This window comes from Solanum tuberosum, unplaced genomic scaffold (assembly GCF_000226075.1).
Source record: "Solanum tuberosum cultivar DM 1-3 516 R44 unplaced genomic scaffold, SolTub_3.0 scf00666, whole genome shotgun sequence".
Taxonomy (NCBI): Eukaryota; Viridiplantae; Streptophyta; class Magnoliopsida; order Solanales; family Solanaceae; genus Solanum; species Solanum tuberosum.
The window spans coordinates 158,330-179,746 of NW_006239594.1; the positions used below are offsets into that span (position 1 = coordinate 158,330).

General features: G+C 32.0%; 2 protein-coding genes across 2 annotated transcripts; one reads left to right on the forward strand and one right to left on the reverse strand.

The window, feature by feature from the left end:
- Positions 1-4,722: 4,722 nt before the first annotated feature.
- LOC102578527 (serine/threonine-protein kinase WAG1-like) lies at positions 4,723-6,373 on the forward strand. Its single transcript, XM_006366712.2, has one exon. It carries the CDS (start codon positions 4,889-4,891, stop codon positions 6,332-6,334), a length of 1,446 nt encoding a protein of 481 aa, XP_006366774.1. The 5' UTR covers positions 4,723-4,888; the 3' UTR covers positions 6,335-6,373.
- A 2,370-nt stretch (positions 6,374-8,743) lies between these two features.
- Positions 8,744-14,413, reverse strand: LOC102578872 (leucine-rich repeat receptor-like serine/threonine-protein kinase At1g17230). The gene is made up of 3 exons (XM_006366713.2): positions 10,615-14,413; positions 10,137-10,520; positions 8,744-8,913 (listed from the first exon to the last, which is right to left on the reverse strand). The coding sequence occupies exons 1-3, from the start codon at positions 13,547-13,549 to the stop codon at positions 8,903-8,905; spliced, it is 3,330 nt and encodes a 1,109-aa protein (XP_006366775.1). The 5' UTR covers positions 13,550-14,413; the 3' UTR covers positions 8,744-8,902.
- Between the last annotated feature and the right edge of the window lie 7,004 nt (positions 14,414-21,417).

The window sequence follows — 21,417 nt, forward strand, 5'->3', positions numbered from 1 at the left end:
GGTTGTAAAGGGTAGGGGTGGGGTGGGGTGGGGAAGATGGAGATATATTCAAACTTGGGAGTGATTATATACACACATACATAGATATTTTAAAATAGTGACGAAGACAGAAATTTCAATATGATGTAATGTTTTTATGAAAGAAGATTCACACTTAATGTGGCTCTATCAGTGATCTTTAAGGGTTCGTTTGGTATGAGGGATAAGAGATAACTAATCTCTGGATTGATTCTAGGATGAGTTTATTCCATATTTGGTTGAGACGAAATCGCAGAATAAATTATCCCGAGATTTAGTGTTATTTTTATGAATCCCATATTGAAAATGAAATGACAATTTTGAGATTACGATTTCCGAAATAACTTATTCCCTAGTCAAATGAATCGTAATAGTTTGGATACATACTTGGAACCTATTATATACCCTAAGATTTAACCTTTGATAAGTTCCTTTCTTATCTTATTCACGTGTAAACTCTCTAATTGACATCACACCTAAATGTAGCAAATATGAGAAACTATTGAATATTGGGTTATTTAATAGCTCACATTGAGAACATTGGGGGTTCGGCTGAACTCCATAACTTTGATTTAGATTATATATTTTTTTTGTTTCATATTATTTAGGTCATATTGACTTGACACGTTCCTTACAAATACTTTTATTAGGGGTGTATTACTAAATTTAGCTCATATTAACTTGAAATTCTAAATTTAACCATTAATTACTTTATATAGTTATTTAATACTAAAAATAGAACGAAAAAAAATAATATATATATATATATATATAATAAAACTCTCTTGATTTTCTAAATTGGACAAGTAAAAAAGAAATATCTATTTTTAATATAAGAGTCAAATAATATGAAACAAAAAGAGTATATTAATTAACCTACTAAATTACTTTACTTTACTCTTATTTAGAAATGAGACTTGGATAGTAGAGTACCAAATGTTACATGAGATGTACTATCTACAATTTAATTTTTTTAATCTTTTGCCTTCTCACACAGACACGTGTATTGCACTTAAATTACAATGTTTTGTTTGTTTTTGGACATTTGCCTACCTTTTCAATTTTTGTTTCCAAGTCTCTTTCTTCAGTCTCTTTCCTGCTCTCACTTACATCTTCTCTCTTCTTTGTTTATTAATCCTCTCTGCAAATTACAAACTAATAATAATTGTAGGATGAGAAATAAGGGACCACAGTTTGGACACTTTTGACTCAAATCACATTCTAATACAGTAATTCAGACTTTAGAGGGAAACATACTGGGAATAAAAAGAGAGGGAAACGTCAATTTTTTTATTTTTTTGCCAATTTTTTTTATAAAAAAACTAGGACTGGCAAATTCAGGTCTCTATCACGTGCCAGTGGCAGGTTGGTACATTACTCTACTTATTTAAAAATAGTTTAATAATTTTGATGAATTATTAAGCATTAACTCGATAGGTAAGGGGCCATTATTATTGATGAATTATGAGTGAAAGCCTATTTTATTTAGTTTATTTTGTACTATTTATATTATTATTATTATTATTCTATTGATTTTTATTACAGAGATATAGTGTAGGCCCCAGTGTTCACCACGTGGCAGACAGCATCGTATTAACTTTCCAACTGGGTCCCATTATATTGGGGCCCATCACGTGGGTCCATTAACCTGGCCACTTTCTATATCTGAGACTCTTCTCTAATTAAAAATAATTTAAGTTTAAGTAGTGATTTTTTTTGTTAATTTATTTAATTAAGGAGTTCTTAATTATATTCTGAATGGGTTAGTGGCACAAAGTCGGCTGCGTAATGACACTGGCGTTGGGTCCGGTAACTTTCGGCAATAATTTCTTAATCATACGAGGCTTATTAGTGAATAAATTATTTCAAGATCAGTTATTTTTTATTTTAAATACTGATTTCGAATTCAACTTACTTTCTGAGCCATCTATTTTTACTTGTCAACTATTTTAAAAATATACGGTCAATTTTTACTTGTTTAGTTCAAAAAATCAGGCGATTATTTACCACTTTATAAAACCTATTATTAAGTACTACTAGTTAGTTAAATGAGTGAAATGGTCTATAATAATTAAAGTGATATAGTAAAATTACTATTCTATTTATTACTTATTGATAGAATGTATCAAGTTAAACATGATTAAGTAAAAGTGAATAGAGAATAGTATATTTCTGTTTTCATTTGGCTCAATAAAACTCGTAGGAACCTTTACATTGAAAACAAAATTATTGGTATAATTAATTGTCAATTATAGAAACTTTAATTAAATTTTTATCAACTGTTCACTGAATGATGGGAAACAGGAATAGCTCCTAATTATGGCACCGTTTTATAAGGGATATTGTTTAGAGTCTATGATATAAGGAAAAGATTTCCAAGATTTATTTGGGGAAAATATGAAAGTAATTAAGTAATAAGTACTACTTACTTTTTAGATTATGAAAAGACGTCCTACAACTTTTATTTTTATTTTTGATTTTTCTACCATGCAAATCTAGTCTAAGATAGTGTAACAACATACATATTTCACGTGTGATTAAGATAACCATATGCTTTTGGCCACTTGATTTAATTTGCACCAATAATTATTTTTTTTACACTATTTCAAAAGTACTCCATAATTGGAAAAGATGGATCAATAATTTCATTTTTATTGTACTGGTTTGTGATTAATGCTGAAAAATCAACTCTATTTTTTAGGCGTGATTATTTATGTCTGCATGACTTAGAAGAGTTTCAAAATATTTGGAACTAAATCTTGTCCAAAAATGACTGATAGTTGATACTAACTGCAACTAGCAACGTGAGTTGTTGTGAGATGATTGAATCGTCTTTTATTTTTAATTAAAAATCTCATGTTCGAGTTCTTAGAAATAGAAAAAAATTTAGAAATTCGCTATCCCTAGAATGATGGTAATGCACGAATCCAAATTTAATCACTTACATCTAATGTGGAGTCCGGAGAACATAATTGCTCTGTTTTCAATAGTTCATGAAGCCATATATAGGTATTATATCTATTCTACTTAGCTAACGATAAGAATATTACAACAACAATAATAGAATATTCAGTTGAATCTCACTAAGTGGGGTTTGAAGAAAGTAGCGTGTACGCATATTTTATTACTATCTTATGGAGGTGAGTCTACCAAAGTGTAACAATAACAACAAAATACATAGAGTGATACTCAAAACACAATAAACAACAGATGAAAAAAACTACAATGACAAGAATATTATTGTACCAAAATGCAATAATATTTTAATAATTAATAATATTTTATGAAAACTATTATTAATAAATAATAAAGGTAAAAAATCGATTAATATAATTATAATTTCTAGCAATCTAGGAAAATTCTGAAAGTTATCTAGAATGGTAGACATAGAACTAGAAAAAAATAATTTATTGGACAATACAAATCCCAAGATCATCTGCTTTCAACTGCATCTAATTTAATATAGTCTGAATTCAGAGAACTCATTTACTACTATTCTTACATATGAACAAAGTATTATTCATTTATTATAAGTTGTGGGAAGGTAGTCTTCAAAATTTATCATTTATTGTTAAAAAAAGAAGAAAAAGTACAATAATTAGATCAGTGAGAAACGTAGACTATTGACTCACACACCATGCAAAAGCCAAAAAAAAAAACTTTATTTTTCTTGCCCACTCTATACGCTAAACGCCGTTGCCGCACGGTAGTTTCATAAATGTATATTTTTCTAAAAAAAGAAGTTATTTGATTGTGAAACAAATGAGGGTTTCTAGGTTTTCTACTATATGTAGCTCGATTCATTGTTTTTACTTAACTTAAGAGTTAAGAGACGATTTTCAAACAAGTTAATCGGATGTCATCAAATAATGCTAGTTCTCAATACCCCTACACATATCCGAACTTACCAACTAGAGCGTGAACATGAATGATCAATATCGAGTAAATCAAGAATTAAAACGAATTTAATTCATATATTATGATGAAGCGATTTATGTTGGATTTAATTAATTCATATACTAGCTCATAAGGTAAAAGTTGTTCGAACCCATATAAAAAATCATCACATCCTTAAATAGCCAATGTGGAAACTCAACATATATGGCCTTTCTTTTGCTTTATGTAGACGGTACTCATGTTAAGTAAATTTAAGTTATTTTTTTGACGTTTGAGATTTATTTTTTATAACAAGATGTATATTCATACATTTTTTCAATCTCCTCGTTTAGTAATCTCAAATAATGATAATGTTGAACTTAGTTGATCTAAAGATGCTTTAAAAATATAATCTATACGCTTTTCTTCAAACATTTTATATTCTTAAGAGTTTTTACTGTGTAATTTTGATCGTAGTCTGAATAACGACTAGTTAAACTTCAACCTTATAATATAGTGTTAATGCAGAGATCCCAATGTCAATTAGGCGGCTTCCATTACCTTTCTAAACTCCTTTTCACTAACATGGTAAGAAGCATCCTTCCAATTTATTCTCTCTTAATTAAATTATCTCCTTAGCACCTTATAAGTCAACTTTTCTAGAAAACCTAACTTTGTTACCACTTTCTTTCTTTCCTTTGTCTCTATCTCTCTTAACTTGTTGTTGGGTCAACCAACCACGTTATTAACATTAATTATATGTCCCCCTAACTCTCCCTCTCTCTTCATTTGATTCTCCTTTTTTCTTTTCTTTTTGTGTACCGTGTTTAATATTTATATTAAAACTCAATTAAAAAAATACTTATCAATACTCCACTTCAAGTCATTTGATTCTCCTTTATAAAATGTAGTGGCATTCCCCCTCATAAACTCACCAACATTTTTCCAAAAGCTAAACAAACAAAAAGCACAAGTTTTCTCTCTGAACACAAAAATGGAAGAATTAGATGCCCTTTATCCACCAGATTCTGATCTTGATCTCAGCTTTACGAGCTGTGCTTCCATTACCACTACAACAACTGATCGTACACTCAGTGCGAGAAGCAGTTTGGCTCGTAGTAGTCTTACACTGAGCTTCAACGATCGTCTTTCATGTACGTCATCTACAAACAATCCATCTGCAGAAATCCCCAATTTTCACCGCCGTGCACACCGCCAGCATGACCCGAATTGGTCCGCTATTAAGGCGGTGACCACCCTTTCCTCCGACGGTGCTCTTCATCTCCGCCACCTTAAACTCCACCGCCTTGTTGGGTCTGGAAATCTCGGCCGAGTTTTCCTCTGCCGTCTCAGGGATTATGACCATGCTAATTTTGCCCTTAAAGTTATCGATCGGGATTCGCTTACGGCGAAGAAGCTTTCTCATGTTCAAACAGAAGCGGAGATTCTCTCCTCTTTAGATCACCCTTTTCTACCTACGCTTTACGCACATTTAGAAGTTTCACATTATACTTGCTTGTTAATCGATTTCTGCCCTAATGGTGATCTCCATTCCTTGCTCCGAAAGCAACCTCGTAATCGGCTACCGGTTGAATCAGTCAGATTCTACGCAGCTGAGGTACTCATAGCTCTCGAGTATTTACATTCTCTCGGAATAGTTTACCGTGATTTGAAACCTGAAAACATACTTATTCGTGAAGATGGTCACATTATGCTTTCCGATTTCGATTTATGTTTCAAATCCGAAGTTTCCCCAAAATTAGATTTCACTACCCGTATTCGAGAAGGATCTAGAAGAAGAAACAGTTGTTACGGTGACCGGCAACGGGAAGAAACAGTGACCGAGTTCGTCTCAGAGCCAACATCTGCATTTTCCAGATCATGCGTTGGGACTCATGAATACTTAGCGCCGGAGCTCATCAGCGGCGCCGGCCACGGCAATGGTGTAGACTGGTGGGCGTTTGGGGTGTTACTATACGAGTTGTTGTACGGTACGACGCCGTTTAAAGGAAACAGTAAAGAGTCCACCCTGCGCAATATAGCATCAAGCAAAGGAGTGAAGTTTTACGTAGATGAAACTCAAGGACATGAAGCTGAATTGAGAGATTTAATAGAGAAATTGTTAATTAAGGATCCAAGGAGGAGGCTAGGATGCACCAGGGGTGCAACAGATATTAAACGTCACCCATTCTTCGCCGGAATAAAATGGCCGTTGATCAGAACTTACCGGCCACCGGAAGTTCGGGGATTAACGATAAAAAAGACGAAGAGTAAGGCGCACGTGAGTCACGTGACTGGATTATCATCACCAAGAATAAGAAGGCGTTGTTTATGGAAAAAATTGGGTTATCTAATGAGGATCAAGGGATCTAAGTACAATTTAAACTCTAATCATAATTATTATTGTCATACTAATCACAAGGTTAGAAAATGTGCTTAAATCCATTTCAACCTTTTGTAAAACCATTTATATTGTCTTTTTTCCCCTTAATTTTTTTTTTTTTTTGGTATAAGTTTGTAAAGGAGGTAGAGAACATCAATTTTGGGGGGGAGATGTTCAAATTTTTTCCTTCTTTGGTTTGTTTCCTTTTTTAAGGAAATTTCATACATATTTGTAAATGAAAAAGAAAGTTATGGAAGAAAAAGTTTTCATTAATTATGTATCAATTTTTTTTTACATGCTTTCTCATTCAATCCAACCCTATAATCTCTCTATAAGCATCTTTCCCAAAATAAGGATAAAAATTTATTTGTATTGGGCACTAACATCAAGCTGATAGATGCATGATGCATAGAATATCATTTCATTATAGTTCGAAAGCAAAATTTAGAGAAGGTAAAGTGTATGCAAATCTTATTACTATCGTGAGAAAATATAAAAGTTATTTCTGAAAAGCTATCTGCTCGAGTAAAACACATCTTTTCACTTCATTAAACACATCTTTTATATATAATAATAATAAATTTACATGATTTTGACAAAAATATCTTTGATTAAATATGATTGTCTCCTTTCCTTTTATTCCCCTTAACCACAATACAGTAGTAGTTCTTTTTCTTTTTTCTTTTTTTTTTTTAAAAAAACTCCTAATTGCTTTCCATGTTGTCATTTGTTGTTGCTGGACCAAAAATGTTCTTGTTTGACATTGAAAAGAAAAAAAGGTTACTTTATATGATGTTCCTCACATATGCTAATGATGAGTTTGTAATATGATATTTTAATAATTAAATGAATGATTTTTTCCCATTTCTTAAAATTGTAAACTCCTGTTTGAAGTGAATATGCTCATCATAATAATTTCTTGATATTGGAACTTTAATCTTTATGTTGTTGGAACTTTACTTTTGCTGGAAAACATTATTATGACACATTGACATTAAACAGATTCTTAGTCTATATTTATATCATGTATAAAAAATGTACAATTTACCTAATATTAAATGACAAAAGAAAGATCGAGGCATCATATCGATTATTTTTTCTTTATACTTTATTTGAATGTGTTTTTTGTTATGCTATTAGCTATTCTATTGATTCTTCTCCAAACAGAAATAGCCAGACATTCATTCATATTTTATTTTGTAGTCTTTTAGTTATCATGAAGTTTTTATGATAAAAGGCTATAGATCATCGATAGTGACATTAACGAGTAACAAAAAGAAAATGAGTGATAATTCACTGTTAAACGTGGGACATCAAACTAAACATGAACATATGATGGCATGTGGGAGCAATATGGTATGGTACCACAATTCATGCAAATTGCATATGGGTTTCCAAGCTTTTGACTTATAATTAGTCAGCAATATTTATTATTATTGTTAATTATTCGTATTAATTAATATAATAAGAAACCTAACTTTGGTGGATGGTAACTGGGAGAAGGGACCAAATTAATACTAGTACAATAATATAGTATTTAGTTGTAAAATAATTTAAGAATGGATAGAAACCTAATTATTCCAGAAGGTTTCAAATAAATTATAAAGCCTACTTGCATATTAAATAAAAGTTGCCAGTACAGCTCAACATCGACCGACCACAAGAATTTTTGCAAAAAATTAAGTTACAAGTTGCAAGACTAATAACAATGGTCCCTTTACTAGAAGTAACATTTACCATTAATGTTACTTAACTATATAGTCAAAATTGCACCTAAGTTTTGAATTTTAGTTACGATGAGACCTCTTTATAATAATAATTATTTTTTTATTAAAAGATAGACGAAAGTTAGGTATGTATTCTTTCTTTACCAGGAAAAATACCTTGTTATCATCTATATTGATGAAAAATAAAGCGTGTAGAGTCCAACTAACAAGTTAAGGATTGAATTCTTTTAAGTATAGCCTTAAGCAATAAATGGATTCAAGTAATTTCTTATACCATTATATCAATAATACATTCTTTATAAAATTACCTTTTTAAAATAGTATTACACAAATATTAATTTATTTTGCCTTTTGTATTGAATGATGTTAATTTTGATACGAATTTTCTCACTTCCGTATGAGATATAAAATTAGAAATTTTATTTTCACATAAAAGATATTTTTTTCTTATAACAATTAGCTGATAAGATCATCTAAATGTCAAATGTTATTATAGATGTATAACAACCATTTACTATAATAGCTAACAATAGTCCAGACAAACACTCAATTATAAAGAGGTCTGACCGTATATACGAATCCAAGCACAAAATATGTTCTTTATGGAAACCAAGAATGCCAACTATGACCATATATTATAAGATTATTTCAGAAATAACCAAATGATTAGTAACTGAATACCAATTAGGCAGTTAATGTGGAGACAGATCATAGAAGTAGATATAATTTAGAAGATAAATAGATAAGAAATGCCAACTAATAATTATTAGAGGGGAAGTATGGTATCAAAGGTAGTTGTGTGTACATGAATAATAAGATGCTTCTAACTCTATTAGAAATTTGGCAGAGCTTGAGATGAGCCACAACTTCAATTTTCTGTTTTTTGGTCTATGGTTGCTTAATTAGAACCTGCAAGAAACATAAAGTGGATGCATTTTAGTTTTTTGTGGATGATATAATCTGAATCTATGTTGCTCGAACTCTCCAAAAAAATATCAGCTGGATGCATGTCGGATCCTCCAAAAGTAGTGTCTGACGATATTTTTGGAGAGTATGCGCAACATTCTGAATCAAAATTATCAAACATGTATAGCATGAATACACAAATGCTACTAAAAAAATGTAGAAACTGGTTGCTGTTAGTAAACAGACATGCATGTGATTTAGCTGATTTTTCTTTGTGAACATCCATTCAGTATTGAATAATTCCTTTTATTATTAACTAAACTTAGAATTATGGACATGAAAAATGAGAATTCCTTTCTTTTGGGGCTGCTATAAACACAGGTATTGATTCGATATGTGTTTAAATGATATACAATCAAACATCTCTATAACAGTTTTACTTGTTCCAATATTTGGCTCCTATAGCGAAATGTTGTTATAGAGAACATGTAATGTAACATAACATGAAAATTAGTTCCATAGAGAACCCGTTTGTTATAGTGAAATGTTGTTATAGAGAACATGTAATGTAACATAACATGAAAATTAGTTCCATAGAGAACCCGTTTGTTATAGTGAAATGTTGTTATAGAGAACATGTAATGTAACATAACATGAAAATTAGTTCCATAGAGAACCCGTTTGTTATAGTGAAATGTTGTTATAGAGAACATGTAATGTAACATAACATGAAAATTAGTTCCATAGAGAACCCGTTTGTTATAGTGAAATGTTGTTATAGAGAACATGTAATGTAACATAACATGAAAATTAGTTCCATAGAGAACCCGTTTGTTATAGTGAAATGTTGTTATAGAGAACATGTAATGTAACATAACATGAAAATTAGTTCCATAGAGAACCCGTTTGTTATAGTGAAATGTTGTTATAGAGAACATGTAATGTAACATAACATGAAAATTAGTTCCATAGAGAACCCGTTTGTTATAGTGAAATGTTGTTATAGAGAACATGTAATGTAACATAACATGAAAATTAGTTCCATAGAGAACCCGTTTGTTATAGTGAAATGTTGTTATAGAGAACATGTAATGTAACATAACATGAAAATTAGTTCCATAGAGAACCCGTTTGTTATAGTGAAATGTTGTTATAGAGGATGACTGTTATAGAGATATTTGACTGTAGTGAAAAGATTGAAAGATGAGGAAGTTGTTTTTATGCACCTTTATTAGCATCAGCTTCACTCAGAGGAGTTTCGGAGGATGGTGATGGTGGTGAAGTGCACACAAATTCCCGGGCTTCAATCAGCATGGCGATGACTTCTCGCATTGTAGGCCTATTGGCAGGGGATGTATTGGTGCAGAACATAGCAATCTTGAGAACTAGAGACATCTCCTCTCTTGTTCTTGCAACACTAACATCCAGTCTTTTGTCAAAAAGCTCAGTTAGTGCCACTCCTTCATGAATTGATCTCCTTACCCAAGTCACCAAATCGCCTCCCTGATCAAGGGGTTGAACTGGAGATCTACCAGTAATCAATTCCAACAAAACAACGCCATAACTATAGATGTCGCATTTCTCTGTCACTTTCATTGTGTATGCATATTCTGAAAAAAAGAAAAAACTAGAACTTAGTTAGCTTCTGTATGTAAGTAATGCTAATAAAGAGTATCGTTTTAAGTGCCTAAACACCGGTCTTACCAGGGGCAATGTAGCCGTATGAACCAGCAACCGCGGACATGGATTTTGAGTAAGGGAAGTCAATTAGCTTTGCCAAGCCAAAGTCTCCTACATGTGCCTCAAGCATTTCGTCCAACAAAATGTTGTTCGATTTTATATCCCTGTGAATGATATGTGGCTTACAGTCATGGTGCAAATAGCATAGTCCCTCAGCAGCTCCTAAGGCAATTTTGTACCTGCTATTCCAATTTAGTAAACTAGTTGTCTTATTCCCATGAAGTACTTCCCCGAGGCTTCCGTTTCCCATGTACTCATACAAGAGAAGATTGCAATCTTGATGGTAGCAGAAACCATATAGCTTGACAATATTTCTATGATTTATCTTACCAAGTGTAGATAATTCAGCTTGGAAGCTGCTGTCAACACTCGCGGTTTCTCCTTGTGGCTTCAGCTTTTTAACTGCAACAAACTCACCATCAGCCATATGAGCTCTGTAGACAGTGCCACAAGCTCCCCTTCCTATGATCGCGCTGTCTGAGAAATTTCCAGTAGCATCGACAAGGTCCTGATACGTGAACCCTTTTCGTGGAAAGTAATGATCATTCAAGTCATCCGGCTTTACTTGATTTTCCACGGACACAAAAGCTGCTTTGTGGCCTCTAATGATCCTACATATAACTAAAATCAATACCAAAGAGATCATCCCAACAGTCGCAGAAACAGCAGTAATTATTTTTTGCCTAGAAGAACCGTGTTTCAACCAGTTTGACTTTGGAGCAATCCAAGGGGCCGGAGGAGGATCACAGTGGATGGAATCGGACGTGCATAACCCAACATTTCCAGCAAAGTTGCTCGAGTCCATCCTCTTAAAGGCAGGCGTGTTTGGTACTGATCCCACAAGGTTATTGTTAGAAAGATTGCATACTATCAGACTCATCAACTGCCCTATTGAAGTTGGAATCTCACCAATAAGCTGGTTGTCATTTAAGTACAATGTTTCAAGCATCTGCAAGTTCCCGAGGGCGCTAGGAATCGATCCATTGAGAGCATTGTGACTCAGATTCAGAGAAATCTGAAGAGTTCCAAGGTAGCCAAGCTCAATAGGAATACTACCAGAGAAGAAATTGCCTCCCATTTCCAAATCCGTTAGTCGTGCTAGTCCACCTAAGCCACCAGGTATCTGTCCATTAAACTTATTATCAGATAGCTTAAGCAGTTCCAAGTTGACTAGCCTACCAAGTTCATCGGGGAGATTTCCAGCGAACGAGTTCTTGCTAAGATCAAGCCTTTGGAGACTTAAACAATTCCCTAATTCATGAGGAATATCACCCGAGAGCCGGTTGGAGGAAACATTAAAAGCAACAAGCTTCACAAGTTTTCCAATATCAGGAGGAATTTGCCCAAAAAAGTTGTTATTTGACAAGAGCAACCTCTCTAATCTTCTAAGGTTGCCCACCTCTGGTGGTAGCAATCCAGAAAATCTATTGTGAAAAAGCTCAAGAGCTGAAAGGTTCTCCAGCTTGCTAAGATCAAAAGAAAAACTCCCAGTGAGCAGGTTATCTCCTAGCATTAGCTGCTCGAGGGACTTGCAAGTCTTTAGGCCATAAGGGATATTGCCAGACAACTTGTTAGACCCGAGGCTCAGGAATGTTAACTTCTGAAACTGACAAAGATTTGAAGGTATTCTTCCTTTAAGATTATTCTTGGACAGGTCCACTACAGTGAGGTTGCTTTTGAGGCCAATAAATCGCGGAATAGGACCTTCAAGGTGATTGTCAAAAAGTTGTAAATTCTCCAAGAATGCAAGATGCTGAAACACTGCTGGAATTCTACCTGTCAAATTGTTTATAGACAAGTCAAAATTCTTAAGCAGCTTCAACTCTCCAAGCTCCTTTGGAATCTTCCCATGTAATCTGTTCTCGAAAAGGTGAAGCAACCGCAGATTAGAAAGTTGCCCCAAACTTTTCGGAATGCTTCCTCTCAACTGATTTTCGGATAAATCAATCTCAACTGCACTCAAACAATTCCCCATTTGCCATGGAATTGTTCCATTCAACTGATTAGTGTAAATGTACAACCTTCTCAAATTAGTTAACTTCCCAATCTCTTTAGGAATTTGTCCACTGAATGAATTCTCATGCAACGCGAGTAATTCCAACTTACTGAAGTTCCCAACCTCAGGAGGAATTGCACCAGAGAATGAGTTAGCCCAAAGAATTAAGTTGATGAGGTTCTTAAGCCTTTGTAGCTCTACTGGAAAAGACCCTTCTAGCCTATTTTCCGCTACACCAAGCACTTGTAAACTATCACATTCACTAACTTCAGCAGGAATAGGGCCAGACAGATAGTTTCGCCCAGCCCTGATGATCCTAAGTTTTTTCAATTTACCTATTGAAACAGGTATTCTTCCAGTAAGATTGTTACTATAAACAACAAGCTCCTCAAGAAGTGACAAGTTTCCGATATCCTGAGGGATTTCACCAGAAATGTAATTCTCACATAAGTAAAGCTGTCTAAGTGAGGTAATATTGCATAATTGGAGAGGAAACTCTCCATGGAACCTATTGGTACAAAGGTTCAATTTCTCCAAACTATGACACGACGCAAAATCATCAGGAATTTGACCAGAAATGAAATTTGATGACACATTCAATACTGTCAAGTAAGGAAGTTCACAAATTCTTGAAGAAAAACTACCAGACAAGTTACGATTATCGATATTGAGAGAAATCACCTGATCATTTTTGCTACACTTAACACCATCCCATTTGCAAGGATTCAAGTTTGAAGAATTCCAACTTTCAAGATTGTTATCAGGATCATTAAGGGATTCTTTGAACTCCAAAAGAATAAGTCCCTCTTCATTTAAAGATTCAGCAAAACCAGTAAAGAAAAGAAGAATCAACAGCACAAAAAACAAATGCTGTTGGATTGCAGAGTTACTATAACTTGCCATTTCCAAGGATAAAAGAGCATGAATGACATGCTGTTTAGTTTACACTAAAGTCATGTCAATATTTTTCTTATGGATGAAAATTAGGAAACTTATGAGTATGGCAATGCCCAAAAGTTGTAACAGAGCTAATGGCAGACCAGGAAACAGATACCATTAAGCAAGTTTTGAGATTCCAGGGCCCATAACTCTCAGTATACAACTCAACCCAATTTCAAGAAGCAAAGGAAAAAATGAAATCTTGAATTGTTTTAACCTTAATGACCACAAAAACATGCCACTCAAGACATGCAAATCACCAAAGGTTTTACAAAATCAAGAAATGGGGTTTAGCTATAATATGAAATCTTGGATAGTATGCTACTCAAGACATGCAAAAGACAAGATAATACAAATCAAGAAATGGGGTTTAGCTATAATATGAAATCTTGAAAAATAATGCTACTCAGGACATGCAAAAGACTAAAAATCAAGAAATGGGGTTTAGCTAAAAATTAAATAAGAGGATAAAAAAGGGATGCGAAAACAGAGAAAAAAATTGGCTAAAAAAGTTGATTGATTGATAAGGCAAGAAAATGGAAAAGGACCACAAAGGGAGAGAGTCAACTAGAACTTTACAGAATGGAAGGAGTACTAGAACATGTGAGTGTGATATGTGAATGAATACAACTATATGGTGATGATAAAATTGTTAACCACTTGTTGTTTTTTGCTGCTTCTTCCTCTTAATTTCCCATCTTTTTCTTGTTGTAATTCTAAAAATCATGATTTTATTCTCTTAGCTGGTCACAAATAGTATTATTCTGTTGCTTTTTACACTATGTATGTTAAGTGTTGTTGAGATAAAGAGAGATAGAGATTGGTCATATGAAGTATTTTTTCTTTGAAGTTATCTTTTAGCCAACTATTTTTAAGCCTAACAATATGGGATTGTTTGATATGGAATTCTTTCCTACTAGGACTCCTGGAATTTCCAACTTCTCTAATTACCTCTTTTTACTTTTTTCCAACTTTTTGGTATTTAGTATCCACATTTTATGTTAAAAACTTTCTCTATTGAAGATGACTTTTACTTCTTCTTTTTTATTTTTTTCATTTTTCACCCGACATTTGATATTTGTTTTTTGGTATGTCTAATTCAGAGTTGGGCTAAGAAGTCCACTTAGACACTCCCTATCGAAGACGACTTTATTTTTCAATAGCTCAAATTGTCCTTTAACTTTCTTATTTTTCACTTTTTCACCTGATATCTGATATTCATTTTCTAATTTGACTAATTTAAATTGGGGTGAAGAAGTCTACTTTGGAGAGTAAAACTCTCTTTACTAAATACGATTTTATTTTTTGGACTCAAACCGAGTTTTACTTCTTTTTCCCCCTCATGTCCGATATTTGCTTCCTGGTTCGTTTAATTCAAAAGTCATGCCAAGAAATCCACTTTAACACTTCCTATCAAAGGCGACTTTATTTTCTGAGCTCAAATTCTCATTTTATTTATTAATTTTTCATTTTTCATCCAATGTTCGGTATTATTCACTTTCTAATCAGATTAATTTAGATTCATGCAAAAAAAAAAGTCCACTTTTGAAAGTAAGACACTTTCTATCAAAACTGATTTTATTTTCAAAATTCAAATCGAAACCTCTAATTAAATAACCAGGAGATACTTACCACTCTATCACGGATGATTGATTGCCTCTTTAATTTTTCACTAATTTATCTTTGTCGTTTTATCTTTTTCCTGTTACAAAATTGGAACTAGTCTACAAACGTCATGATATCTTTAGAGAAAATAGTCATGTTAGGGATATAGTCCATTTAGTAGTGGGTGGATGAATTGGAAAAAAAATGTAATGTTACATTGTATCCTACCACGAGCCAAACTTTCAGTAATGGGTTTGGCAGAAAAAGAATAGGTTATTTGGTAGGCACATTAATAAAAGTTCAAACAATCTTGTCTCTATCATAAAAAAATAATTTTTTCAGGTAATCAGCAAATAATAGTTACATTAAAATTTAAGTTCATATAATAATATTGTCTCATCTCAAATAATTTTTTCATTAGGTGGATACGAAAAGAAAATATTTTTCAAGAAAATGAATCAATTTTTTACTTTTTTGTGTGTTTACTACGTAAGTGTTTGTATATAATCTAGACGAATACTATAAAAGAAACGAGAGATAGGAGTGTGGCTTAGTGGAGATGGAGGCTTCTCAATCAGGTCTGCAACGTACAATGTTATTCAACCTTTCCTTGTGTAGGAGTGAATATGAGATTATGTGTTGGAGGATCGTGAAACTTGTTTTTCAAAGTCATTTTCCTCATTTTCTAGAAAAAATACATTCTAAAAATTTCGACCAATCCAACAGAAAAATTTTAAAAATATTTTTGAATAATGAATTACACACCTTTAATAAAAATAAAATAAAAATAGGTAGCTCATGGTATGCACACATCAAAAGTTCTCTAATAAAACTCAGTCTCATCCAAATGACGACAGATAATTTTATTATTTTTTTCATTTTAAATCACTCGTGATTGATGACTTGGATGATTTTTTAATCAATTAGATTCACCGTTTAAACTTTTTTAGCTAAATATTTACTCCTTTAATAATAAAGGGCATTTAACTAAATTACTCGTTTCTCTTCCTTAAATGAGTAACAAATGAATATATGCTTTTATTTTTTACTGATAAGAAATCCATAATTTAGGATGGATGAGGTAAATTTAAATTAAGTAGGAAAGGTAACCTATATTAGGGAAATTTTATATAATAATCTCCATTCAGAAGGTTAATCCTCTTACTATTACAAATAAGAAACTTCGAGCTTAAGACCTCCATTATGAAAATCTGAGTCACCCCAACGGGTTAATATATGCTTCTTACTTCTTAGAGTAGTAAAGCTGGTTTTGAATAGAAAAAGAAAAAGAAGTTAATTGAGGTTGTGAGGAATAAACATTTTTTGGACCAAAACTTTATAACAAAGTGACAGACAAAAATGACTGTCTGAGTCACCACATTTGGTGTAGCATTTTATTAGTTACTTTAAACTAAGTATTTTGCGCTTAGGAAAACAACTTCTTTTGCATAATTTTCTGGAGAGAGCATGTAACAATATACTAATATATTCATCAACGTACCTTATTTTTCGTCCAACAAACTTCAAAGCAGGATGGAGTTAAAGATGGTAACCAGTTAATTCAATAAAATTCAATAGTTTTACTTCAAACTTTATATTATGTTAAATTTTTTATTTAATATACATAAATAATTTATCAAAAATTCAATAAACAAAATAATTATTTCAAAATAGTAGGTTTATTTTTTGGACCCACTTCATATGGTTGACTAAACTTAGCAGAAATAACATACCACCTATGGTAGATATTATTGTTGGGCCTGAATTTACTCCGCAAGTCAAAAATTTAGTTAAGAATTTTCAAGATTTATATATTAATTCATATATTTTCTATATACATAATATAATTTTTCGATGAAGGGTGTCCGACTGGACACCTTGAGCTATATGTGGCTTAACCACTGCTCGGGGTGATAGGTTTGAAACCCTAAGAATGGGAAGAACTATGTTGGGAAAATCACACCCAGAAATGGGTCTGCAATGCGTGATCCAAATTTAATTGCTCTTGAATGCTGATACTGGACACCGAGTGATTTAAAAAAAAAGAAAAAAAAAAGTCAGACACTACACATTTTTATTCTTATATGCGTTATTGAAGATTTGTATTTTACAGGACATGGGCTAAAGTGTCTGACCCATCACTCAAACATGAAGAACCTGTGAATTAGTTTATGGAGCAGTAGCCCATTACCAAATTTTTAGCAAGCTGTTTACAATATTGCCGTGTGAATTAAATTTTACAGATGTTTTATAAATAAGTTGTTGTGAAGTTTGGGGCATTGGACCTTTTGTACGCGATATTTATGCGAATAACTTATATATATTGACAGTGTAAAGAAATTATCGTATTCTATAGTCAAGAAATGCAATCTCTTGTATTTATTTTATGATCATAAGCTAAAAAAAAAAAAAGAACAAAGAACAAGAGAATATCTCTGATTTATTAATGTCCTCTACAAAATAAAAATAAAAAGATGTGAAAGCTTCTTCACATAATTGGGCGAGAGCATTAATTAAATAAAGGGAAGTTATACATTAGCTGTTCGATAAAAAATATTTAGTTGTTACATGAGTATAACATGTTATGTATCACCTTAATTATGTGGTATAAAATTACATAGATTGCTCAGGAAAATGAGTTGATATTTAATTTATGTCCCTTAACAACTGAACTTATGCCTAGTAAAACAAAAATTCTTTACAAATTGCGACATGTAAGACAACTTGAGGATATTAAATACACAAATATATACTTATGTTCCATGGATTATTTTTTAAAATTACGAAGACATAAGTTGAAGACCAACACAAATAAAGTCATAAGTGAACTTTCGGGCCAACATGTTTGGAGTACAAAGGAAGAGGGGCTTGATGACTAATAAAAGCCCACTTCATTTAGAGAAGAGGATAGTCTCCGGCCCATCATAAAGATTTCAATTTTGAAACAGAAATTGAATAAATGACATATTTAATATATCTTATTATCAGTTTGTGAGTCCACATTTCACCATTTCGAGATTGATAGTTCGATTCAAGTTATTGAGGTGGAAGTGTAAATACTTGATTTTAAATAAATTTATTCACTTCGGACACAACTTATGATATATGTGATTGAAATAATAAAATTTGCATATGAAATTATATATTTTGTCTCGAGTTAAAAAGTCATGATATATGACTAAAGTGCAATCAATTATGTGCATGCACTTAAGAAGTGTGTGTCATAACTGTAAATGTTGATTAGTTGATTATTTCTTTTGGCCATAAGCAAAAATTTGTTTTTTTTCTTCAAAATTCAACAATTTAACGCATGATTTATGTACTTCAAATGATTTAAATTTGAAATATAAGTTCCAAAAAATCATAAAGAACCGACCTCAATTATAGATTTATCAAAACAATAACAAAACTTGCAAGGTCATTTCACACTAATAATAATTTGTACTTAAAACGCATTGTAATTATCAATTTATCAAAAAAAAATCGTAAAAATTAAGGTATCTACACCACTATATATACTATAATGTATTGAAAAAAGGCACTTCATTGTGCCTTTTCTTGAGTTGTTGTTTCAAGATTTGAAATGTTTGTTTGGTCATAGTGTAAGTTCTATTCTACTTGTAATAAAGGACAAGCTTGTGTCTTGTTGAATGCTGGCTTTTGTGATGAGAAGTAATTACTTTTTTCATGAGCATCATCTAACACAATACTTTCTCTCTACTTTTTTACTTGTTCAATTTTGACTTTTTATTGGTACCTTTTTACTTATTATTTTTGACAAATAATTTTTTTACCTATTATAAACTCAATTTATTTTGAGAGTTAATGTTTTTGAAAAAGTTTGGATCTCTTTAACAAGTAAATTGATATTGGAATTCTATCAATTAATAGGGGTAGAATGGTAAATTTCCTATGCCATTAATTATTTTCTTAATAGTTGTGCCTTGTAAAAAATGGACAAGTAAATAGGAAGTAGATGTAGTACGAAGGCTACAATTACATGTTACAATCAAAACATAATATAGAATCTCTGATGTGAAGAAAAAGTACTGTGACGTGTGAAGAGTGTAGAGTATAGTGTAGAGTACTAATATAGTGTCTAGTTATGTTAAATTATTAATTTTTAATATTTAATATTTATGAAGAGTATAGTAGTAAATTACTACCGTCTTAATGGGTTATCGGTTTACCCAATAACCCAATACTAAAAACCGATATCAAACCGAAAATCCAATAATTTTTTTATAAAACCATTAAAAATCCGTTAACCCAATAACAATTTTTCAGTTCGATTTTTGCACACCACTAATTGATGACTAATAAAAGCCCACTTCTTTGTTAAAAGAGTCCACTTTGTGAGTCTACATTCTACAATTCTGAGATTGATAATTCGATTCAAGTTGTTGAGGGAAATGTAGCATAAATACTTGATTTTTTTTTTATAAATTTATTCACTTCGGACACAACTTATGACGTACGTGATTGAAATAATAAAATTTGCGTATCAATTTACAAATTTTGGCTGGTGTTGGAAAGTCACAATATACGACTGAAGTGCAATCAATTTTTATTCATGTACTTAAGGCATGTATGTCATAAGGATAAATATTGGTTAATTGATTTATTTACAGATGTTTTATAAATAAGTTGTTGTGAAGTTTGGGGCATTGGACCTTTTGTACGCGATATTTATGCGAATAACTTATATATATTGACAGTGTAAAGAAATTATCGTATTCTATAGTCAAGAAATGCAATCTCTTGTCTTATTTTATGATCATAAGCTAAAAAAAAAACAAAGAACAAGAGAATGTCTCTGATTTATTAATGTCCTCAACAAAATAAAAATAAAAAGATGTTAAAGTTTCTTCACATAATTGGACGAGAACATTAATTATTAATTAAATAAAGGGAAGTCACACATTTAGCCGTTCGATCAGAAATATTTAGTTGTTACATGAGTATAACATGTTATGTATCACCTTAATTATGTGGTATAAAATTACATAGATTGCTCAGGAAAATGAGTTGATATTTAATTTATGTCCCTTAACAACTGAACTTATGCCTAGTAAAACAAAAATTCTTTACAAATTGCGACATGTAAGACAACTTGAGGATATTAAATACACAAATATATACTTATGTTCCATGGATTTTTTTTAAAAATTACGAAGACATAAGTTGAAGACCAACACAAATAAAGTCATAAGTGAACTTTTGGGCCAACATGTTTGGAGTACAAAGGAAGAGGGACTTGATGACTAATAAAAGCCCACTTCATTTAGAGAAGAGGATAGTCTCCGGCCCATCATAAAGATTTCAATTTTGAACAGAAAATTGAATAAATGACATATTTAATATATCTTATTATCAGTTTGTGAGTCCACATTTCACAATTTCGAGATTGATAGTTCGATTCAAGTTATTGAGGGGAAAGTGTAAATACTAGATTTTAAATAAATTTATTCACTTCGAACACAATTTATGATATATGTGATTGAAATAATAAATTTGCATATGAAATTACAGATTTTTTCTCGAGTTAGAAAGTCATGATATATAACTGAAGTGCAATCAATTATGTGCATGCACTTAAGACGTGTTTGTCATAAGTGTAAATGTTGATTAATTGATTATTTCTTTTGGCCATAAGCAAAAAATTGTTTTGTTTTTCAAAATTCAACAATTTAACACACGATTTAATGCATAAATGTACTTCAAATGATTTAAATTTGAAATATACGTTCCAAAATGATAAAGAACAAACCTTAATTATAGATTTTTCAAAACAATAACAAAACTTGCAAGGTCATTTCACAATAATACCAATTTATACTTAAAACGCACATGGCTGAAGTGCATTTAATTTTCTGCATGTATTTAAGACGTGTGTGTCTGAATGGTTGGTGCTCAGTTGATTTATTTTGAGGAACTTTCACATATAGCCACTCAAAAATAGCCTAATTACTCTCCAAACTATAGTTTGATAATTACATTCGTAGCTACATGTTATAGGGAGGAGAGAGGCGAGCTAGTCTTGGAGAGAGAGGAGAGAGGCGAGCGAGAGAGGGCAAAGAGTGGGAGAGAGGTGAATTGTATATGTATATCGGTTAGATAACTGTATATTATACATATGTATTTGTATATATGGCAAGCAAGGTTGGGATAGGGAGGAGAGAGGCAAGCGAGATTGGGAGAGGGAGGAGAGAGGCAAGCGAGAGAGG